A 17,219-nucleotide genomic window follows, 5' to 3' on the forward strand; every position below is an offset into this window, starting at 1 on the left:
TTTTTCTGAGATGGAGTCTCACTCTGTCACCCATGCTGGAGTGCAGTGGTACAATCTCGGCTCACTGCAACCTCTACCTCCTGGGTTTAAGCAGTTCTCCTGCCTCAGCCTCCCAAGTACCTGAGACAAAAGGTGCGTGCCACCACACCAGGTTAATTCTTGTATTTTTAGTAGAGATGGGGTTTCACTGTGTTGTCCAGGATGGCCTAGATCTCCTGACCTCATGATCCACCTGCCTTGGCCTCCCAAAGTGCTAGGATTACAGGTGTGAGCCACCTTACTCTGCCTGAATTATTAATGAATAATTAATATTTGTTATTGTCTACTGAGTAATTTTTATACACTGAGGCAAAATTTTCTGTAATCTTAAAAAAAGAAATCAGTTTCTTCCTTTGTACCAGCCAGACACATATTTTACATATTCTTTCCTTTTTTGCTTTTTAAGGAAGAGGTTTCAGATTATCAAGTTTTGGTTCCAATTAAGTCTGGTCGTTTGATGTCCCTGTTGGTTTGTGGGAGTTCCTTTACTGAATTTACTGACAGCTACAGCATCAGCTGTTGATTAATTATTTGAACTCTGAGATGACAGTCTCCCTGAAAATCTCAATGCCTTTTGTTCTCTCTCTTTCTGAATAGGCTATAACTTACCATTAGAACATTTTAATTTAATTTGGGTTAAAATCTGAAGGTGTGTCTTCTAAAACTTTTTTTTTTTTTCCTTTTGAGATAGACTCTCACTCTGTCACCCATGCTGGAGTGCAGTGGTGAAATCTTGGTTCATTGCAACCTCTGCCTCCTGGACTCAGGTGATCCTCCCACCTCAGCCTCCTGAGTTGCTGAGACCACAGGTGTGCACCACCACACCCGGCTAACTTTTGTTTTTGTATTTTTTGTAGAGACGGGATGTCGCCATGGTGCCCAGGCTGGTTGCAAACTCTTGGACTCAAGCGATGCTCCTGCCTTGGCTTCCCAAACTGCTGGGATTACAGGCATGAGCCACCATGCTTGGCTTTTTTTTTTTTTAAGAGACAAGGTTTTGCTTTGTCACCAAGGCTAGACTGCAGTGACATAGTCGCAGCCTTGACCTCCAAGGCTCAAGCCATCCTCCCACCTCAGCCTCCCTAGTGGCTGGGAATACAGGCATGTGCTACCATGCATGAGTAAATTATTATTATTATTATTATATCATTATTGGAGAAATAGGATCTCACTGTGTTGCCCAGGCTGATCTGGAACTCCTGGGTTCAAGTGATCCTCCAATCTTGGCCTCCCAAAGTGTTGGGATAACAGGTGTGAGCCACAACACCCAGCCTCTAAAACTTTTTATTAGGGCTGGACGTGATAGCTCACACCTGTAATCCCAGCACTTTGGGAGGCTGAGGTGGGCAGATCACATGAGGTCCGGAGTTCGAGACCAGCCTGACCAACATGGGAAAAGCCCTGTCTGTACTAAAAATACAAAAAAATTAACCGACTGTGGTGGCACATGCTTGTAATCCCAGCTACTTGGGAGGCTGAGGCAGGAGAAGTGCTTAAACCTGGGAGGTGGAGGTTGTGGTGAGCCAAGATCGTGCCATTGTACTCCAGCCTGGGCAACAGGATCACNAAAAAAAAAGGAAAACAAAAAAAAAAAAAACACTTCTTATTTAGTTAAGGAGCATAATGTGTCTTATTTCCTCTCAAGTCTATGTTTGTTTTTAATCTCTCTTTATACTTTGAAAGAGAGATTAATGTATTCTATACAACACCAAAATTCCCAGTATTACCTATTTTTTTCTTTCTTAAACTAAAAAAAATCTAATTGTGGTAAAATGCATGAATAAAATTTATCACAGTCATTTCTAATGCACAGTTCAATAGCATTAAGTATATTTAGAACTCTCTAGAATTCTAAGTATATTTAGAATCTCCAGAACTCTTCTCCTCCTGCAGAACTGAATCCATACTCATTCACCAACAGCTCCCCATTTCCCCATCTCTAGCCCCTGCCAGCCACCCTCCCACTTTCTGTTTCTATCAGTTTGGTTACTGTAGGTACCTCATCTAAGTGGAATTGTACATTTCCACTTTCTCTGTCAATTTCAGTCTTCTGGATGCCTCATACGAGTGGAATTGTACAGTATTGATCTTTTTTTAACTGTCATATTTCACTTAGCATAATGTCTTCCGGATTCATCCATGTTGTAGCACGGGTCTGAATTTATATCCTTTTTAGGGCTGAATAATTCCATTGTATGCATATACCACATTTTTGTATCCGTTTATTTATTGGTGGACATGTGGGTTGCTTCTACCTTTTGGCTGTTGTATACTGAATATTTTTTATGCATGGTATATAGAAAGTTTGAAAAAGCACCCTTGGGTTAGTTGAAATATGCAAGAAAGAAAAGACAGTGCTTGGAGGATGTGGGTTTAAGGAAAATCTTGAAAACAGCAGATGCAGGACACGTTATAAATGAATGTTTGTTAGTTTTCTCTTGTTTAGAGTACTAAACATGGTCTAAACCATAGGTGTCGAAATTTTCTTTTTAGAATATGAATTTTCTTCTTTTTAGAATATTATTCACAAAATGAGAAGGACCATAGCAGTAGCACCTACATTCTTAGAAAGAGTTATGTTGGATTATAGCCCTGTACCATTAAATGCGTGATTTTCACAAGGTCAGGAGTTCAAGACCAACCTGGCCAATATGGTGAAACATCGACTCTACCAAAAATACAAAAAATTGGCCAGGTGTGGTGGCATGCACCTGTAGTCACAGCTACTCAGGAGGGTGAGGCAGAAGAACTGTTTCAACCCAAGAGGCGGAGGTTGCAGTGAGCTGAAATCGTGCCACTGCACTCCAGCCTGGGTGATAGAGTGAGACTCTGTCTCCAAAAAAAAAAAAAAAAAAAAAAAGCATGACTTAGCTAGGCATGGTGGCTCATGCCTATAATCCCAGCACTTTGGGACTCTGATGTGAGCGGATCAGTTGAGGCTGGGAGTTTGAAACCAGCCTGGCCAACATGGTGAAACCCCACCCGTCTCTACTAAAAATACAAAAATTAGCCAGGTGTGGTGGTGCATGCGTGTAATTCCAGCTACTGGGGAGGCTGAGGCAGGAGAATCGCTTGAACCTGGGAGGCGGAGGTTGCAGTAAGCTGAGATTGTGCCATTGCACTCCAGCCTGGGCAACAGAGCAAGACTCTGTCTGAAAAATAAATAAATAAATAAATGCGTGAATGATCTTTAAAAATCAGGTGCAACTATTTATATTGAAGCGTTCTTTCTCTACCCAACAAACAGAAAGGGTCCTGAACATTTTTTGAGGAATTTGGGGAGTTCAACTCATGGTCCAGTTGAAAGCTATGAAGTGTTCACGGGGCATAAAGGATCATCACGCATCCGAGGCAGGCAGCTTCTAGGGTGCACATAACTTTTCTGGATTATTTACCTTAAAAGGCGAAAGGCTTTAAGCATATTGAAATGCATATCATTTTGGAAAAGAATTTTTTTTTCACTTGATACGATACATAGTGTGTAAAATTAAATTAAAAGCAAAATAAAAGCCTGGCTTGGTATCTTCCGTTACGTTAACCATGCATTCAAAGGACCTTTTACCTGCAAACAGTTTGCAATCCCCCCATGTATTCAAGGGACCTTTTACCTGCAAACGGTTTGCAATCCCCCATGCATTCAAAGGACCTGTTACCCGCAAACACTTTGCAATACCCGCTGACTTAGTGGCCCTTGGAGGAAAAGACTTAAGCCTTTCTTTCCACAGGAGATTTGGCACTTCCTTCAGACATAGCCGTGGGGGTGGCGCATGGCCAGGCTGCGTCCTGCGACCAAGCAGATGGGAGAACAGCAGAAGCTTAGGAGCCTGGGTGGTTTCCGTGTAGATTGAAAGACAGTGTCTTCCTTACTTGCTGTGGACATCACTTTTATGGGCGCAGAGCCTGAAGGAGTCCCAGAATCCTCAAGAAAAGATGAAATCAGGTTCCTAACCCCGGTAAAGAATCCAAGAGCATGTGCTGTATCCTTCAGAAGTTTCCCATCAGAATGGGAATAATCAAGGCTTTCTTGCCTAAAGCAGCAGAGGTCTGTTATTAACAATATTTATGTGGAATTAAAATACACTTTTTTTCCTTTTCTTTTTTTTGAGACAGAGTCTTCGCTCTTCACCCAGGCTGGAGTGCAGTGGCACGATCTTGGCCCACTGCAACTTCCGCCTCCTGGGTTCAAGTGATTCTTCTGCCTCAGCCTCCGGAGTGGCTGGGACTACAGGCATCTGCCACCATGTCTGGCTAATTTTTTGTCTTTTTAGTAGAGACGGGGTTTCACCATATTGGCCAGGCTGGTCTCAAACTGCTGACCTTGTAATCTGCTCACCTCTATTTTTAAGTAGAGATAGGGGTCTTGCTATATTGCCCAGGCTGGTTTTGAACTCCGGGGCTCAGGCAATTCTCACGCCTTGGCCTCCCAAAGTGCTGGGATTGTAGGCTTGACCCACTGTAGCTGGCCAGAATTTTTAATATCTTGACAGTATGTAATAATGAGGGACTATATTTTTTTCATGGTAACTCACTAGATTGACTGACAGATGAGACATGCATCTTATTGTGAGAGTCAGATACGAAGATCAATATTGTTGTAGGAAAGTGTGCACCCGCCAGAGCTGTGCTGGTCCTTGGCCATGATCAACATCTCCTGTAACTAAACCAACTGGATGGTTTTGGTCTTTCACTCTCAAACCGTGTGCTTTTTGAGGCCATCTGGTAAAGTGTTCTGTTTCACAGCATGCTGGATTATCTTCTCAGGTGACTCAGTAATCGATTGGTGGCACTACTGTGGGCTGGCAGGGACTCGGCTCAGCAGAGAAGAGGGTCCTAATGCCTTTTGTGAGCTGCAGCTGCATCACCATCAGCAAGGGTGCCACATAATTCTAGTGTCTATGGACTGCCTCCATGGGGAGCATCGCTGTTAAGGGTCCTTTTTCGGATGGACGCAGTGGTTCATGCCTGTAATCCCAGCAGTTTGGAAGGCCGAGGTGGGAGGTGGATGGATCACCTGAGGTCAGGAGTTCGATACCAGCCTAGCCAAAATATAGTGAAACCCCATTTCTCCTAAAAATACAAAAATTAGCTGGGTGTAGTGGTGCACACTGTTATCCCAGCTACTTGGAAAGCTGAGACAGGAGACCCGCTTGAACACGGGAGGTGGTGGTTGCAGTGAGCCGAGATCGCGCCACTGTATTCCAATCTGGGCGACAGAACGAGACTCCGTCTTAAAAAAAAGTCCTTTCAGGCCGGGCGCGGTGGCTCAAGCCTGTAATCCCAGCACTTTGGGAGGCCGAGGCAGGTGGATCACGAGGTCAAGAGATCGAGAGACCATCCTGGTCAACATGGTGAAACCCCGTCTCTACTAAAAATACAAAACATTAGCTGGGCATGGTGGCACGTGCCTGTAATCCCAGCTACTCAGGAGGTTGAGGCAGGAGAACTGCCTGAACCCAGGAGGCGGAGGTTGCGGTGAGCCGAGATCGCACCATCGCACTCCAGCCTGGGTAACAAGAGTGAAACTCCGTCTCAAAAAAAAAAAAAAAAAAAGTCCTTTCTCTTCTAAAGCACTGCTGATGGGGTAGAGAGGACCCGTGGACCTTGATTTCTGGGCTGCTTATGTTGTCTCTTATGTTGCAATGTGGTTGCCACAGCTACCACATTGTCATTCTAAAACATTTAAAAACTATTTCATTGGATGAGGTGCCGTGTGAATTACTGAAAAAGTCAAGCGTGAGGCCATTTTGGACGTTGCGTTTTCACCTTTGCTACCGGGCTTAATGCCACTTTGTCCCTCCTACCCTCATTCAAAGCCCATGTCATCCACACTGTCAGAATGAGCAGTATTTTAAAGGATGTTCTGTGGGCAGTGAGGGTTCCCAACCAGGAGGAGGAACATGGTTTAAAAGAAACGATTATTCTTTCAAAGAAAGCTGCGGAAGAAGTTTTAATGATGGCTTTGAGAGTAAATCAGTGCCTTAAGAAAGAAGGGCTCATCTCAGAATTTTACAGCAACCGTACAAATGTGTTATGAATGGGGCGTGCTAAATGATAAGGGCATATCATTTTTTAAAGGTGTGTTAATGATGGGTGAATATCCTAATAATAGATTAATTAATTAAATTTAATAATAAGCTGAATGTCCATGACCCTAGCTTTCACCTTTTGCTTGTAACTGAGGAAGAGGACTGGCGTGTGCTCAGTTGAGCCCCCGTGTTGATTGCTGGCAGTGTTGACTATTGCTTGTCAGTTTCCTCTGACCTACTTGGCTGCATAGAGAGATACAGTCAAAGTAGGGAAAAACAATAAGAATGTATTTCTCAGTAAAAATGAACATTGTTGATAGCAGAAAAAAACAACAATAATGTAAATGACTATCAAAAAGGTAGAAAACAAACATAGCATTTTAAACAAGGTAGTGGAAGGGGCCAGGTGCTCCCAGCCTCAAGTATTGTCTGCCTGCCCCTTCCCCTCTGCAAAGGTTGATGTAGAAGGAGGCACTGGAGTGTCTGTGGTCCAGGCACTGATAGAGGATGGAGGCATCCTCAGGAGTAGGATGCTTCCTTTTCTAGCTTCCATCTTTTTTTTCTGGCCAAATCTTCTCCATAGTGTTCCAACAGGACAAAATGGGCTTTCTAGAGAGTTGATTTTTCCAGGGACCTGAACATTTACTCATAAAAGCACCAGATCTTTTTTTTTTTTTTTTGTAATTAAAGTAAAATTCATTTAACATAAAACTAACCATTTTAAAGCGTACAATTTGGTGGCATTTAGTACATTCACAGTGGTGTGCAACCAACACGTCTGTTTCAGTCTGCTTTCTGCTGCTATAACAGGATGCCACACACTGGGTAATTTATAAGCACTAGAAGTTTACTTGTCTTTTGGTTCTGGAGACTGGCAAGTCCAAGAGCATGGTGCTGGCATCTGGTGAGGACCCTCTTGCTGCGTCATGGCCTAAGGCATCACGTGGCGAGGAAGCTTGAGTGTGAAACAGAGGGAATGCATGTTGCACTTACCCTTTTATCCAGAACCCACTCTGCGATAACTCACTCACTCCCACAATAGTGGCATTAATCCGTTTATGAGGGCAGAACCCCATGACCTCATCACCTCTTAAGGGTCCCACTTCCTAATACTGTTAGAATGGCAATTAAATTTCAACACGAGTTTAGTAGGGGACGAACATTCAAACCATACAACCTGTATCTTAGTTCTACAATACTTTTATCATCCCAAATAGAAACCCTGTACCAGTGAAGCAGTCACTCCCCTCTCCTGCTACTGCCTGCTCTTAGCAACCACTGATCTTTCTGTTTCTATGGATTAACCTGTTCTGGATGTGGGAACTTTTGTGTCTGGCTTGGTATGTCTTCAAGGATCGTTTCCACTGTAGCATGAATCAGCACTTTATTCCTTTTTCTAGGTGACTAATATTCCATGGCGTGGATATGCCACATCTTATTCATCCATTTGTCTGATAATGAGCCTTGGCGTTCTTTCTACCTTTTGGTTCTTGTGAATGGTGCTTCTGTTACCATGTGTGTACTGAGTATTTGCTTTCAGTTCTTTTTGGTATGTAGGAGCGGAATTGCGGGGCCATATGGTAATATCTTTTATGTTTTTATCCTTTTTAAAATTTTTGACTTCATATTACTTCCAAAGCACATTCCAGTTTGAGTAACCCTTATCCAGAATGCTTGGGACCTGAAGTGTTTGGGGTTTCTGACATTGTCTCCGATTGTGAAGTATTTGCATTATCCTTAACGGTTGAGCATCCGTCATCAGAAAATCTGCAATCTGAAATGCCTCAATGAACATTGCCTTTGAGCATCATGTTGGTGTTCAAAAAGCTTCAGATTTTAGAGCATTTCAGATTTTGGTTTTTGGATTAGCGATCCTCAGCCTGTGTGGACTTTTTTACATTTGAGAAGTTATACTGAACATATAATACTTTGCTTGATGTTCCTGGCAGATAGTATGAATATAAAACATTACAAATTGCTATAATATGGTGCAGATGCTCTCAGGATGTTTGGACTTTCTGTCTAGTTTCGCTTGTTTTTTGTTGCCCTCCCCCAGGCCCCCTGCGTGTCTGCATCCCTGGTGTCTTTGTGTGTGTTCACATTTCCTCTTCTAACAAAGACACCAGTCAGGTTGGATTGGGGCCCACCCTAATGGCCTCATTTTAATGTAGTCACTTCTTTAGAGCCCCTGTCTCTTAGGATAGTAACATTCTTAAGTACCAGGGGTTAGGACTTCAGCATGTGAATTTGGGGAGAAGGCACAGATCAGCCCATAACACCCCGTAAAGCCCTAGACACAGTGCGCAAGCTTCATAAAGTTTGGTTGTTGGTGATGGCGTCATAAGACTCTGTGCTCTCACCCCTGTCTGACTGACTTCCTCAGTTGTGTCTGAGCCTGGAAACCAGGTAACCAAACTGAGTTAGTATTTCTTGCGAAAGTGCAAGTGAATAGCTATGTCCACATGGAGAGGCCTAAGGCATTAAGCTTTAGTAACTCACTGCTAACTCTGTAGCCTCTATTGTTGTTTTTCTTTTTCTTTTTTTGAGATGGAGTCTTGCTTTGTCATCCAGGCTGGAGGGTAGTGGCATGATCTCTGCTCACTGCAATCTCTGCCTCCTGGGTTCAAGTGATTCTCTGGGATTTCCTTCTGCTCAAAGAAAATGCTCATTGGGGCATTTCAGATTTTAGATTTTCCGATGAGGCTTACCTGGTAAGTATGATGCACATATTCCAAAATCAGAGAAAGTATCAGAAATCCAAAACACTTCAGGTCTCAGACATTTTGGATAGAGAATACTCAGCCTGGAATGTATTTTGGAAATAATATGAAGCAAAAAATTAAAAAAAGGTTTGCACACATAATAAATTAAGCTTTTGGTTAATTTCGGGCCTGGACATTGTTCCAGAAAGGTGAGATTGTCAGTCCTCTAAGTTCCAGATAAATTATATGGCACTTCATGAAAGTGTGGAGATTGCTGAAAGAATACCTACCATTTTTGAAATGGTCACGTTACCTTTTAACAGCTGTAGCTAACTCTGCATAGAATAAAATTTGCTATTTTGGCTATTTTTAAGTGTTCAATTCAGTAATATTAGGTACATTCACAGACCCAGCGCTTTGGGAGGCCAAGGCAGGAGGATCACTCAAAGCTGGAAGCTCAAGACTAGCCTGGGTAACAAAGCAAGACTGTCTCTCCAAAAAAATTTTTAAAAATAAATTTTTATTTTAAAAGGACATTCACAGTGTTCTGCATCCACAGGTACTAACCATTTCCAGAACTTTTTTTGAGACGGACTCTCGCTCTGTTACGCAGGCCGGAGTACAGTGGTGCGAGCTCAGCTCACTGCAACCCCTGCCTTCCAGGTTCAAGTGATTCTCCTGTCTCAGCCTCCGGAGTAGCTGGGATTACAGGCACACGCCACCACTCCTGGCTAATTTTTGTATTTTTAGTAGAGACAGGGTTTCTCCATATTGGTCCAGCTGGTCTTGAACTCCTGACCTCAGGTGATCCGCCTGCGTCAGCCTCCCAAAGTGCTGGGATTACAGGCGTGAGTCACTGCACCCGGCCCACTTCCAGAACTTTCCCATTTCCCTAAACAGAAACTCTGCACCCATTAAACTGTAGCTTTCTCTCCCCCCTCCCCCAGCCCCTGGCTACCTCTCTTCTTCCTGTCTCCACTTTTTAACCCTGCTGTTTCACAGTAGCCATTTGATGAGAAAGGAGACTGGACCCGGACGGAGGTCAGCGGGGAACGGGGATCTGGGTCTGGGCTGCTTCACCATCTTCCTTCTCTTTCACTTTCACTGCCATCCCCCTTTGAAATGGCTTCATTCAGGACACTCCTGTAATCCTAGCAGTTTGGGAGGCCAAGGCAGGCAGATCACCTGAGGTCAGGAGTTCAAGACTAGCCTGACCAACATGGAGAAACCCCATCTCTACTTATAATATGAAAATTAGCTGGGTGTGGTGGTGCATGCCTATAATCCCGGCTACTTGGGAGGCTGAGGCAAGAGAATTGCTTGAACCTGGAAGGTGGAGGTTGCGGTGAGCGGAGATCGCTCCATTGCACTCCAGCCTGGGCAACAAGAGGAAAGCTCCATCTCAAAAAAAAAAAAAAGGAAAGAAAAGAAATGGCTTCATTCATTTGTTCAGAATGTCAGGATTTGGTACCCAGAAGATGCAGTGCACCCGGGAGGCAGAAGCTGCCTTTCCCCCTGGTGCACACTCAGTGGGTTTTGTTGGAGCTCATCCAGTGGCTCGAGCTAGAAGTGATGCTCCCTGTCTCGCCCTGTGCTTGCAGACCTACATCGGCTCCATCCTGGCCTCCGTGAACCCCTACCAGCCCATTGCCGGGCTGTACGAGCATGCCACCATGGAGCGGTACAGCCGGCGCCACCTGGGCGAGCTGCCCCCGCACATCTTCGCCATCGCCAACGAGTGCTACCGCTGCTTGTGGAAGCGCCAGGACAGCCAGTGCATCCTCATCAGGTACGGGGCTCAGCCAGGCGGGCTTTCCCACGGCCCGGCCGGCGGGGAGCCTCTCAGCGCGCCCCACCCCAGCCTCCTTAGGGCATTAACCAGAGAAAGCGTTCACGACCGCCTGAGTTTCTCCAACAGTTTTCTGTTCTGAGTGGCATGATAACTTAAGCTTTCAGAAGGAGCTCACTTAGCAAAGCAGATGGACCACGTTGCTTGGCTCTTGGCCTCAGAATAATTATTCCATTCTGTTCCTTTAAAAAAAAAAAAATTATTTGCTTTAATTATTCTTTGGTTTATTTCAATGATGAGGCATGGTCCTTCCATCTATTTAAGGAAATCTTGCATCTGTCTTTCAAATGGAAGCGTTTTATATCGTCTGCAGTGCTAGTCAAAGGCTTATATGTGTGAACAAGGTTTCTTTTTTCTCTACTGCAATAAAATAACTCTAAATAGAATCTCCCAAATTTAGGAATTTTTAATAATGTGGTGCTTTTAAAGTTTCCCTTTGAATTAGCTACAGAAGAGGGGCTTACTGTGTGGTATGTTAAGGGCATATTTATTTCAATTTTTTTTAGTGGGGAGAAGACACTTGGCATGTCTATTTTACCTGAGTCGTACTCGCTTTTACAAAGAAACAATGAGCCCCTCCAACAAAACCTTTATTACTAGGAACTGTCTAAAAATGTAGTGGAATTTTTTTTTTTTTTTTAAACTAAGATGGGGTTTCACCATGATGGCCAGGCTGGTCTTGAACTCCTGACCTCAGGTGATCCACCCACCTTGGCCTCCCAAAGTGCTACAATCACAGGCATGAGCCACGGCGCCTGGCGTGGAATATTTTTTAAATAAATATTTTGTGGCCAGGCGCAGTAGCTCACGCGTATAATCTCAGCACTTTAGGAGTCCAAGGTGGGCGGTTCATTTGAGGTCGGGAATTGGAGGCCAACCTTGCCAACGTGGAAAAATCCCATTTCTACTAAAAATACAGAATTAGCCAGGTGTGGTGGTACGCACCTGTAGTCCCAGCTACTCAGGAGGCTGAGGTGGTACGATTACTTTAACGGGGAGGCGGAGGTTGCAATGAGCCGAGATCACGCCACTGCACTCCGACCTGGGCAATAGAGTGAGACTTTGTCTCAAATAAATAAATAAATAAAATTTCTTAATTTTTATTATTAACATTGAAATTGACCTCATCACATGTATGTTGGTGCATCCCGTTGGCTCTATTGGAACTATGTTCTGGTGATACTCAAAGCAGGCGTGATGAATGTCAGTCTCTTCTAGTGAGGTTTCCATGGAGGAGCCGAGCATGTCTTCATTCATTTCTCCTTCCAGGAGGTCAGTCATGGGGCGCAGTTGTCACTGAGAAGCCACAGTCTCCTAAAGCTGCTAGTGTGAAAGAAGATTCAGACTTGTGTTTCAAATGGCTTTCTAGTTCCAACTTGTGGCAAGATAATTATTATATGATGTCAAGAGGAATGGGAAAGGGAAAGGAAAGGGTGGTTTGGATTTGGTGGGGAGACACTAAAAAAAAAAACCCCTCTCCGGATTTCCACTTCAGTGGAAGTAAGACCATAGGAGACATACGGAGAGCCATATGTCAGCTTAAGACTCCCAGCCAAGTGGCCTGCGAGCATTGCAGCCCCGAATTACACAGACAGACCCACCTGGTCATAGGTACAGCCAGGTAACTGGCAGCCATGAGCACTGTGAGAAACTGATTCCCAGATGGTGGAGAGCAAACCGAGGGGCTAAGCAAGCAGCCCCTGCCTTTCTGCTTTCACCACGGAGCACTTAGGGCAGCCCCCTGCTCCTGTGGGGAGGGGTCGGGGGGAGAGGACAGAGGTGCTGGAGGAGGCCCCCTGAAACCCCAGGGCAGGGAAATGGATGGAGAGTGTTCTTAGTATCCCATGTGAGAGCTGATGGAGGTGGGGTAAGAAATAATGACTCACAGTTTCTCAAGCGTTCTCTGTGTTGGACTCTGTGCCAAGAGTTTGCCAGGCATGGGCACCTTGAAACCCTGACAGCCCTTTGATGTGGGTGCTTTATGATGATATCTACAGGTGCCACACATGGAATGCAGTTTGCAGGGAGTGGGTTCTTCTCACTGGCAGTTTTTACCCATTATCTTTTTTGTAGTTCTTCATTTTTTTTAACAAATGAGATTACATGTATATGAACAGCTGAATTCTCTCTCTCTCTCTCTCGTGTGTGTGTGTGTGTGTGTGTGTGTGTGTGTGTGTGTGTTCGTGTTCATCTAACGGGAGGGCAGCATATGGGCAGATGTGCTGTCTTCTCGTTACCATTCTAACAGTGCTAGTAAAGTGTTGAGCCCTAGGAACAATTTGGACAGAGGGACTGTCAGTATATTCAGTTAAACAAATAGGGATCATTATAGCTTCCAGTTAATCAAAATGAAGCAGCTGCTTAATATAGAAACAGAGCTTCTAAGATTCACATACCCAATAAAACAGCTTCATCTATGACTAGACCCACTATTTGTGGGCTCCTCTAAATGACTTCATAAAAGTTCTGGAGTTAGAATTTCAAGATTATTATTTCAGCATACAGAATACAATTTAAGAAGATGAACAGATGGAAAGAGAACAATCTGTTGTAAAAGATCAAATCGGTGTCCACACTTAGATCCTTAAATATCCGCCATTGATAATTGCTTGTATTTATTACATTCAGTGGAAAAAATGAGAGTGTAACTAAGATATCACTTGCTATACAGAGCCACTAAAGAAGAAAGTGAAACACCAAATGCGACCATTGTGCATATATATATATATATATGTATGTGTGTGTCTGTGTGTGTGTGTAGTAAACGGAAGGAGGTTGGCATTTTCATGGTATTTAAAAATAAGGGTAGAAGGCGCGTGGATCCCAAACAGAAGGCTCCAATTATGCAATGCTGATGTGAACAGAGTAACTGTATTTATCTAAATTAATTCAGGAAACAGAGACTTTAAAAATAGCTTTCTCATTAAAATGTGTTTTGGTTTTAATAGCTCTCTTCAACAGTTTTATAAAGTCAGGGTTGAAGCTGTGGGAATTAAGAGAAAATGGAATATAAAAATAGGAGTTGCTGGGCCCAGGAGCCCTGTTTAGATTTCCTTGGGCATGAGCTGCCCCCTGGTGGATAAAATGTGTTTTACTACTTTAAAAACATTCTCATGCTTGTACCTTTATAATCAGAAAAGAAGCCTGTTTACACTATACAGGACTTCATAGATCAGTTTTTCTCTCGCTGTATAAGTGCACGTCAATTGGATAGGCTCCTCGGCGGCACTGCCAGGTGTCTAGGCTTCCAGTCCAAGCCTCTTTCTTTCATCTCATTTTCAGGGTTGTTGCCTTTCTTAAGGTCTCGTTTTAATTTTACCACTTTTGTGTATGTTTAAATGAATGCTAATGCTACTACAGCTTTGAGTGTGTGTGTGTGTGTGTGTGTGTGTGTGTGTGTGTGTGTGTATGTGTGTGAATTTTTTTCCATCAAATAAGGTCAGTGTTTGGCTTTGGTTGATCCCTAGTACGTTTGCCATTCACTCTAGTTTTTCCTTGCAAGGTAGAGGGCAGACAGGGTTTAGTTTATTATGGTGTGTTAGTCCGTTTTCACACTGCTGATGAAGACATACCCGAGACTAGGCAATGTACGAAAGAGAGTTTTGGGTTTTTTTATTGGTTTTCTTTTGAGATGGAGTCCCGCTCTGTTGCCCAGGTGGGAGTGCAGTGGTGCAATCTCAGCTCACTGCAATATCCACCTCTCAGGTTCAAGCGATCCTCCTGCCTCAGCCTCCTGAGCAGCTGGGATTACAGGTGCGCACCACCACACCTGGCTAATTTTTGTATTTTTAGTAGAGATGGGGTTTCACCATGTTGGTCAGGCTAGTCTCAATCTCCTGACCTCGTGATCTGCTTGCCTTGGCCTCCCAAAGTGCTGGGATTTCAGGCATGAGCCACCACGCCCAGCAAAAAGAGGTTTAACTGGTCTTACAGTTCCACATGGCTGGGGAAGCCACACAATCATGGTGGAGGGCAAGGAGGAGCATCACATCTTACATGATGGCAGCAGGAAAAGAGAATGAGGAAGATGCAAAGGCAGAAACCCTGATAAAACCATTAGGTCTCATGAGACCCACTTACTACCATGAGAACAGCATGGGGGAAATCACCCCCATGATTCAGTCATCCCCCACCGGGCCCCTCCCACAACATGTGGGAATCATGGGAGTACAATTCAAGATGAGATCTGGGTGGTGCATGTCTGTAATCCTAGCTACTCGGGAGGCTGAGGCAGGAGAATTGCTTGAACTGAAGAGGAGGAGTGTGAGGTCAGGAGTTTGAGACCAGCCTGGCCAACATGGTGAAATCCTGTCTCTACTAAAAATACAAAAATTAGCCGGGCGTGGTGGCGCAGCTGTCATCCCAGCTACTTGGGAGGCTGGGGCAGGAGAATTGCTAGAACCCAGGGAGGCAGAGGTTACAGTGAGCCAAGATCGTACCATTGCACTCCAGCATGGGAGACAGAGCAAGACTCAAAAAAAGTAAAGTCTCAAAAAAATAAAATATTTGGGAGCCAGGCCCTAAAATAATAAATACATAAACAAACAAACAAATAAAATAACAGTTCTTTAGAACCTTAAATCTGATCATGACACTCTCCTGCTTAGGAACTGTCTTGTGACTTTCCATTGTGCCTACAAAATTTCTCACAATTTTTAATACAGCCTGTGAGGCCCCACATCAGTGCTTTGGGTTACTTTTCTTTTCCATTTCCATTTCCATTATTATAGTTAGAAAGTTTTTTTTTTTTTTTAAAGAAAAACATTATGAGCTCTTTTTGGTTAATATGAATGAACACGTTTTTGCCAAAGCCTGTGTTTGTGTTGGCCGACCTGTTGGCACAAAGCATAGAACTGGAATTGCCTTGGGCTAGTGAGGACCAAGCGGAAGTTCAGGGGAAGGAGGAAGAGGCAAGTTAGACAGCAGCGTACTACCTGCAGAGTCTGTGACCTTGACATTAGTATCTAGGGACATCTGGCGTATTTCTGGGTTTTAGCGGTTTGTGAGTTACTTAATTATATTTATTCTTTGTCCTGTTGTTTGTAAAACACTTCCACAGCTGGATATATGAGTAGTCAGCACTTATCTCCTAGTAGAGTCCTATCTGAGTTATGTGAGGCCACTTCTCAGAGTAGCAGTTCTTCAACTTGGCTTCATAATAGAATCATTCAAAAAAAAACTTTTTTTTTTTTTTTTGAGACACGGTCTCGCCCTGTCACCCAGGCTAGAGTGCAGTGGTGCAACCTAGGCTCACTGCAACCTCCTCCTCCTGGATTCAAGCAATTCTCCTGCCTTAGCTTCCTGAGTAGCTGGGACTACAGGTGCCTGCTACCATACCTGGCTAATTTTTTTGTTTTTATAGAGACAGGGTTTCGCCATGTTGGGCAGGCTGGTCTCAAACTCCTGACCTCAAGTGATCCGCCTACCTTGGCCTCCCAAAGTGGTGGGATTACCGATGTGAGCCACTGTGCCTGGCCAAAAAAAAAATTTTTTTTTTTTTTTCTTTTTCTTTGGGACGGAGTTTCGCTCTTGTCACCCAGGCTGGAGTGCAATGGCGCGATCTCGGCTCACCGCAACCTCCGCCTCCTGGGTTCAGGCAATTCTCCTGCCTCAGCTTCCTGAGTAGCTGGGATTACAGGCACGTGCCACCATGCCCAGCTAATTTTTTGTATTTTTAGTAGAGACGGGGTTTCACCATGTTGACCAGGTTGGTCTCGATCTCTTGACCTCGTGATCCACCCGCCTCGGCCTCCCAAAGTGCTGGGATTACAGGCTTGAGCCACCGCGCCCGGCCAAAAAAATTTTAAGTACAGATGACAGAGTTCTACACCTACAGGTTTGGACGAGCGTCCTATTAGGTGATTCTAATGAGCAGACAGGGTTGAGAACCACCATCGTGGAGCTACAAATCTGAGGGTGATTTTCAGTTTTACTTACACAGCTTGAGTAGCCCTTATTCAAAATGCTTTGGGCTAGGCAGATTTCAGCTTTCAGGTTTTTTCAAATTGTTTCAGATTTTAAAATATTTGCATTATACTGGTTAATCATCCTTCATCTGAAAATCTTCCCTAAAGAACCCCAAAGAGCATTTCCATTGAATGTCATGTTAGCGCTAAAAAAAGTTTCAGATTCTTGACCATTTCAGATTTCATATTCAGATTTAGGGTTACTCAATTGGTATAATGCAAATATTCTCAAAATCCAAAATTTGGAGTCAGAAATACTTCTGGCCCCAAGCATTTCAGATAAGAGATCTTCTACCTGTATAAGAGATTGACAGAGATTGATATCCATGACTCAATCCATCTCCAGCCATATTTTTTCTCAGTGTGTCATACACTCTGCTTGAAGTCCATCTTTATGATGGCTTGAAGTCCATCTTTATAATACGAGAATCCTGGGTTTTCTTTCCTTGACCAAGCCTCTGCCATGGAGTTTGAAGAGTATCTTCTCCGTGATTGTGTTTTTGCTGTGTTCAGCGAGCCAAGGCAGGCCGACTGCTGCAACAGACAGCCTGAAATCTCAGCAGTGTGACACAGGGATGGTCTGTTTCTTGCTCCTATCGCAGCCCCTGGCGGGTAGGGGAGGGACTTGAGTCTACTC

The 17,219-nt window shown here is 44.0% G+C and overlaps 1 protein-coding gene across 2 annotated transcripts in view; it reads left to right on the top strand.

Annotated features, from left to right (window-relative positions):
- The window catches only part of MYO10 (myosin X), a 276,172-nt gene that overhangs the window by 124,662 nt on the left and 134,291 nt on the right, over positions 1–17,219 (top strand). For both annotated transcript variants that reach the window (XM_017524655.2, XM_037737124.1), the window contains exon 4: positions 10,369–10,556. In XM_017524655.2, coding sequence (XP_017380144.1) covers positions 10,369–10,556 — 188 coding nt within the window. The remainder of the gene's footprint in view (positions 1–10,368; positions 10,557–17,219) is intronic.

This window comes from Cebus imitator, unplaced genomic scaffold, assembly GCF_001604975.1.
Source record: "Cebus imitator isolate Cc_AM_T3 unplaced genomic scaffold, Cebus_imitator-1.0 Scaffold35, whole genome shotgun sequence".
Lineage (NCBI taxonomy): Eukaryota > Metazoa > Chordata > Mammalia > Primates > Cebidae > Cebus > Cebus imitator.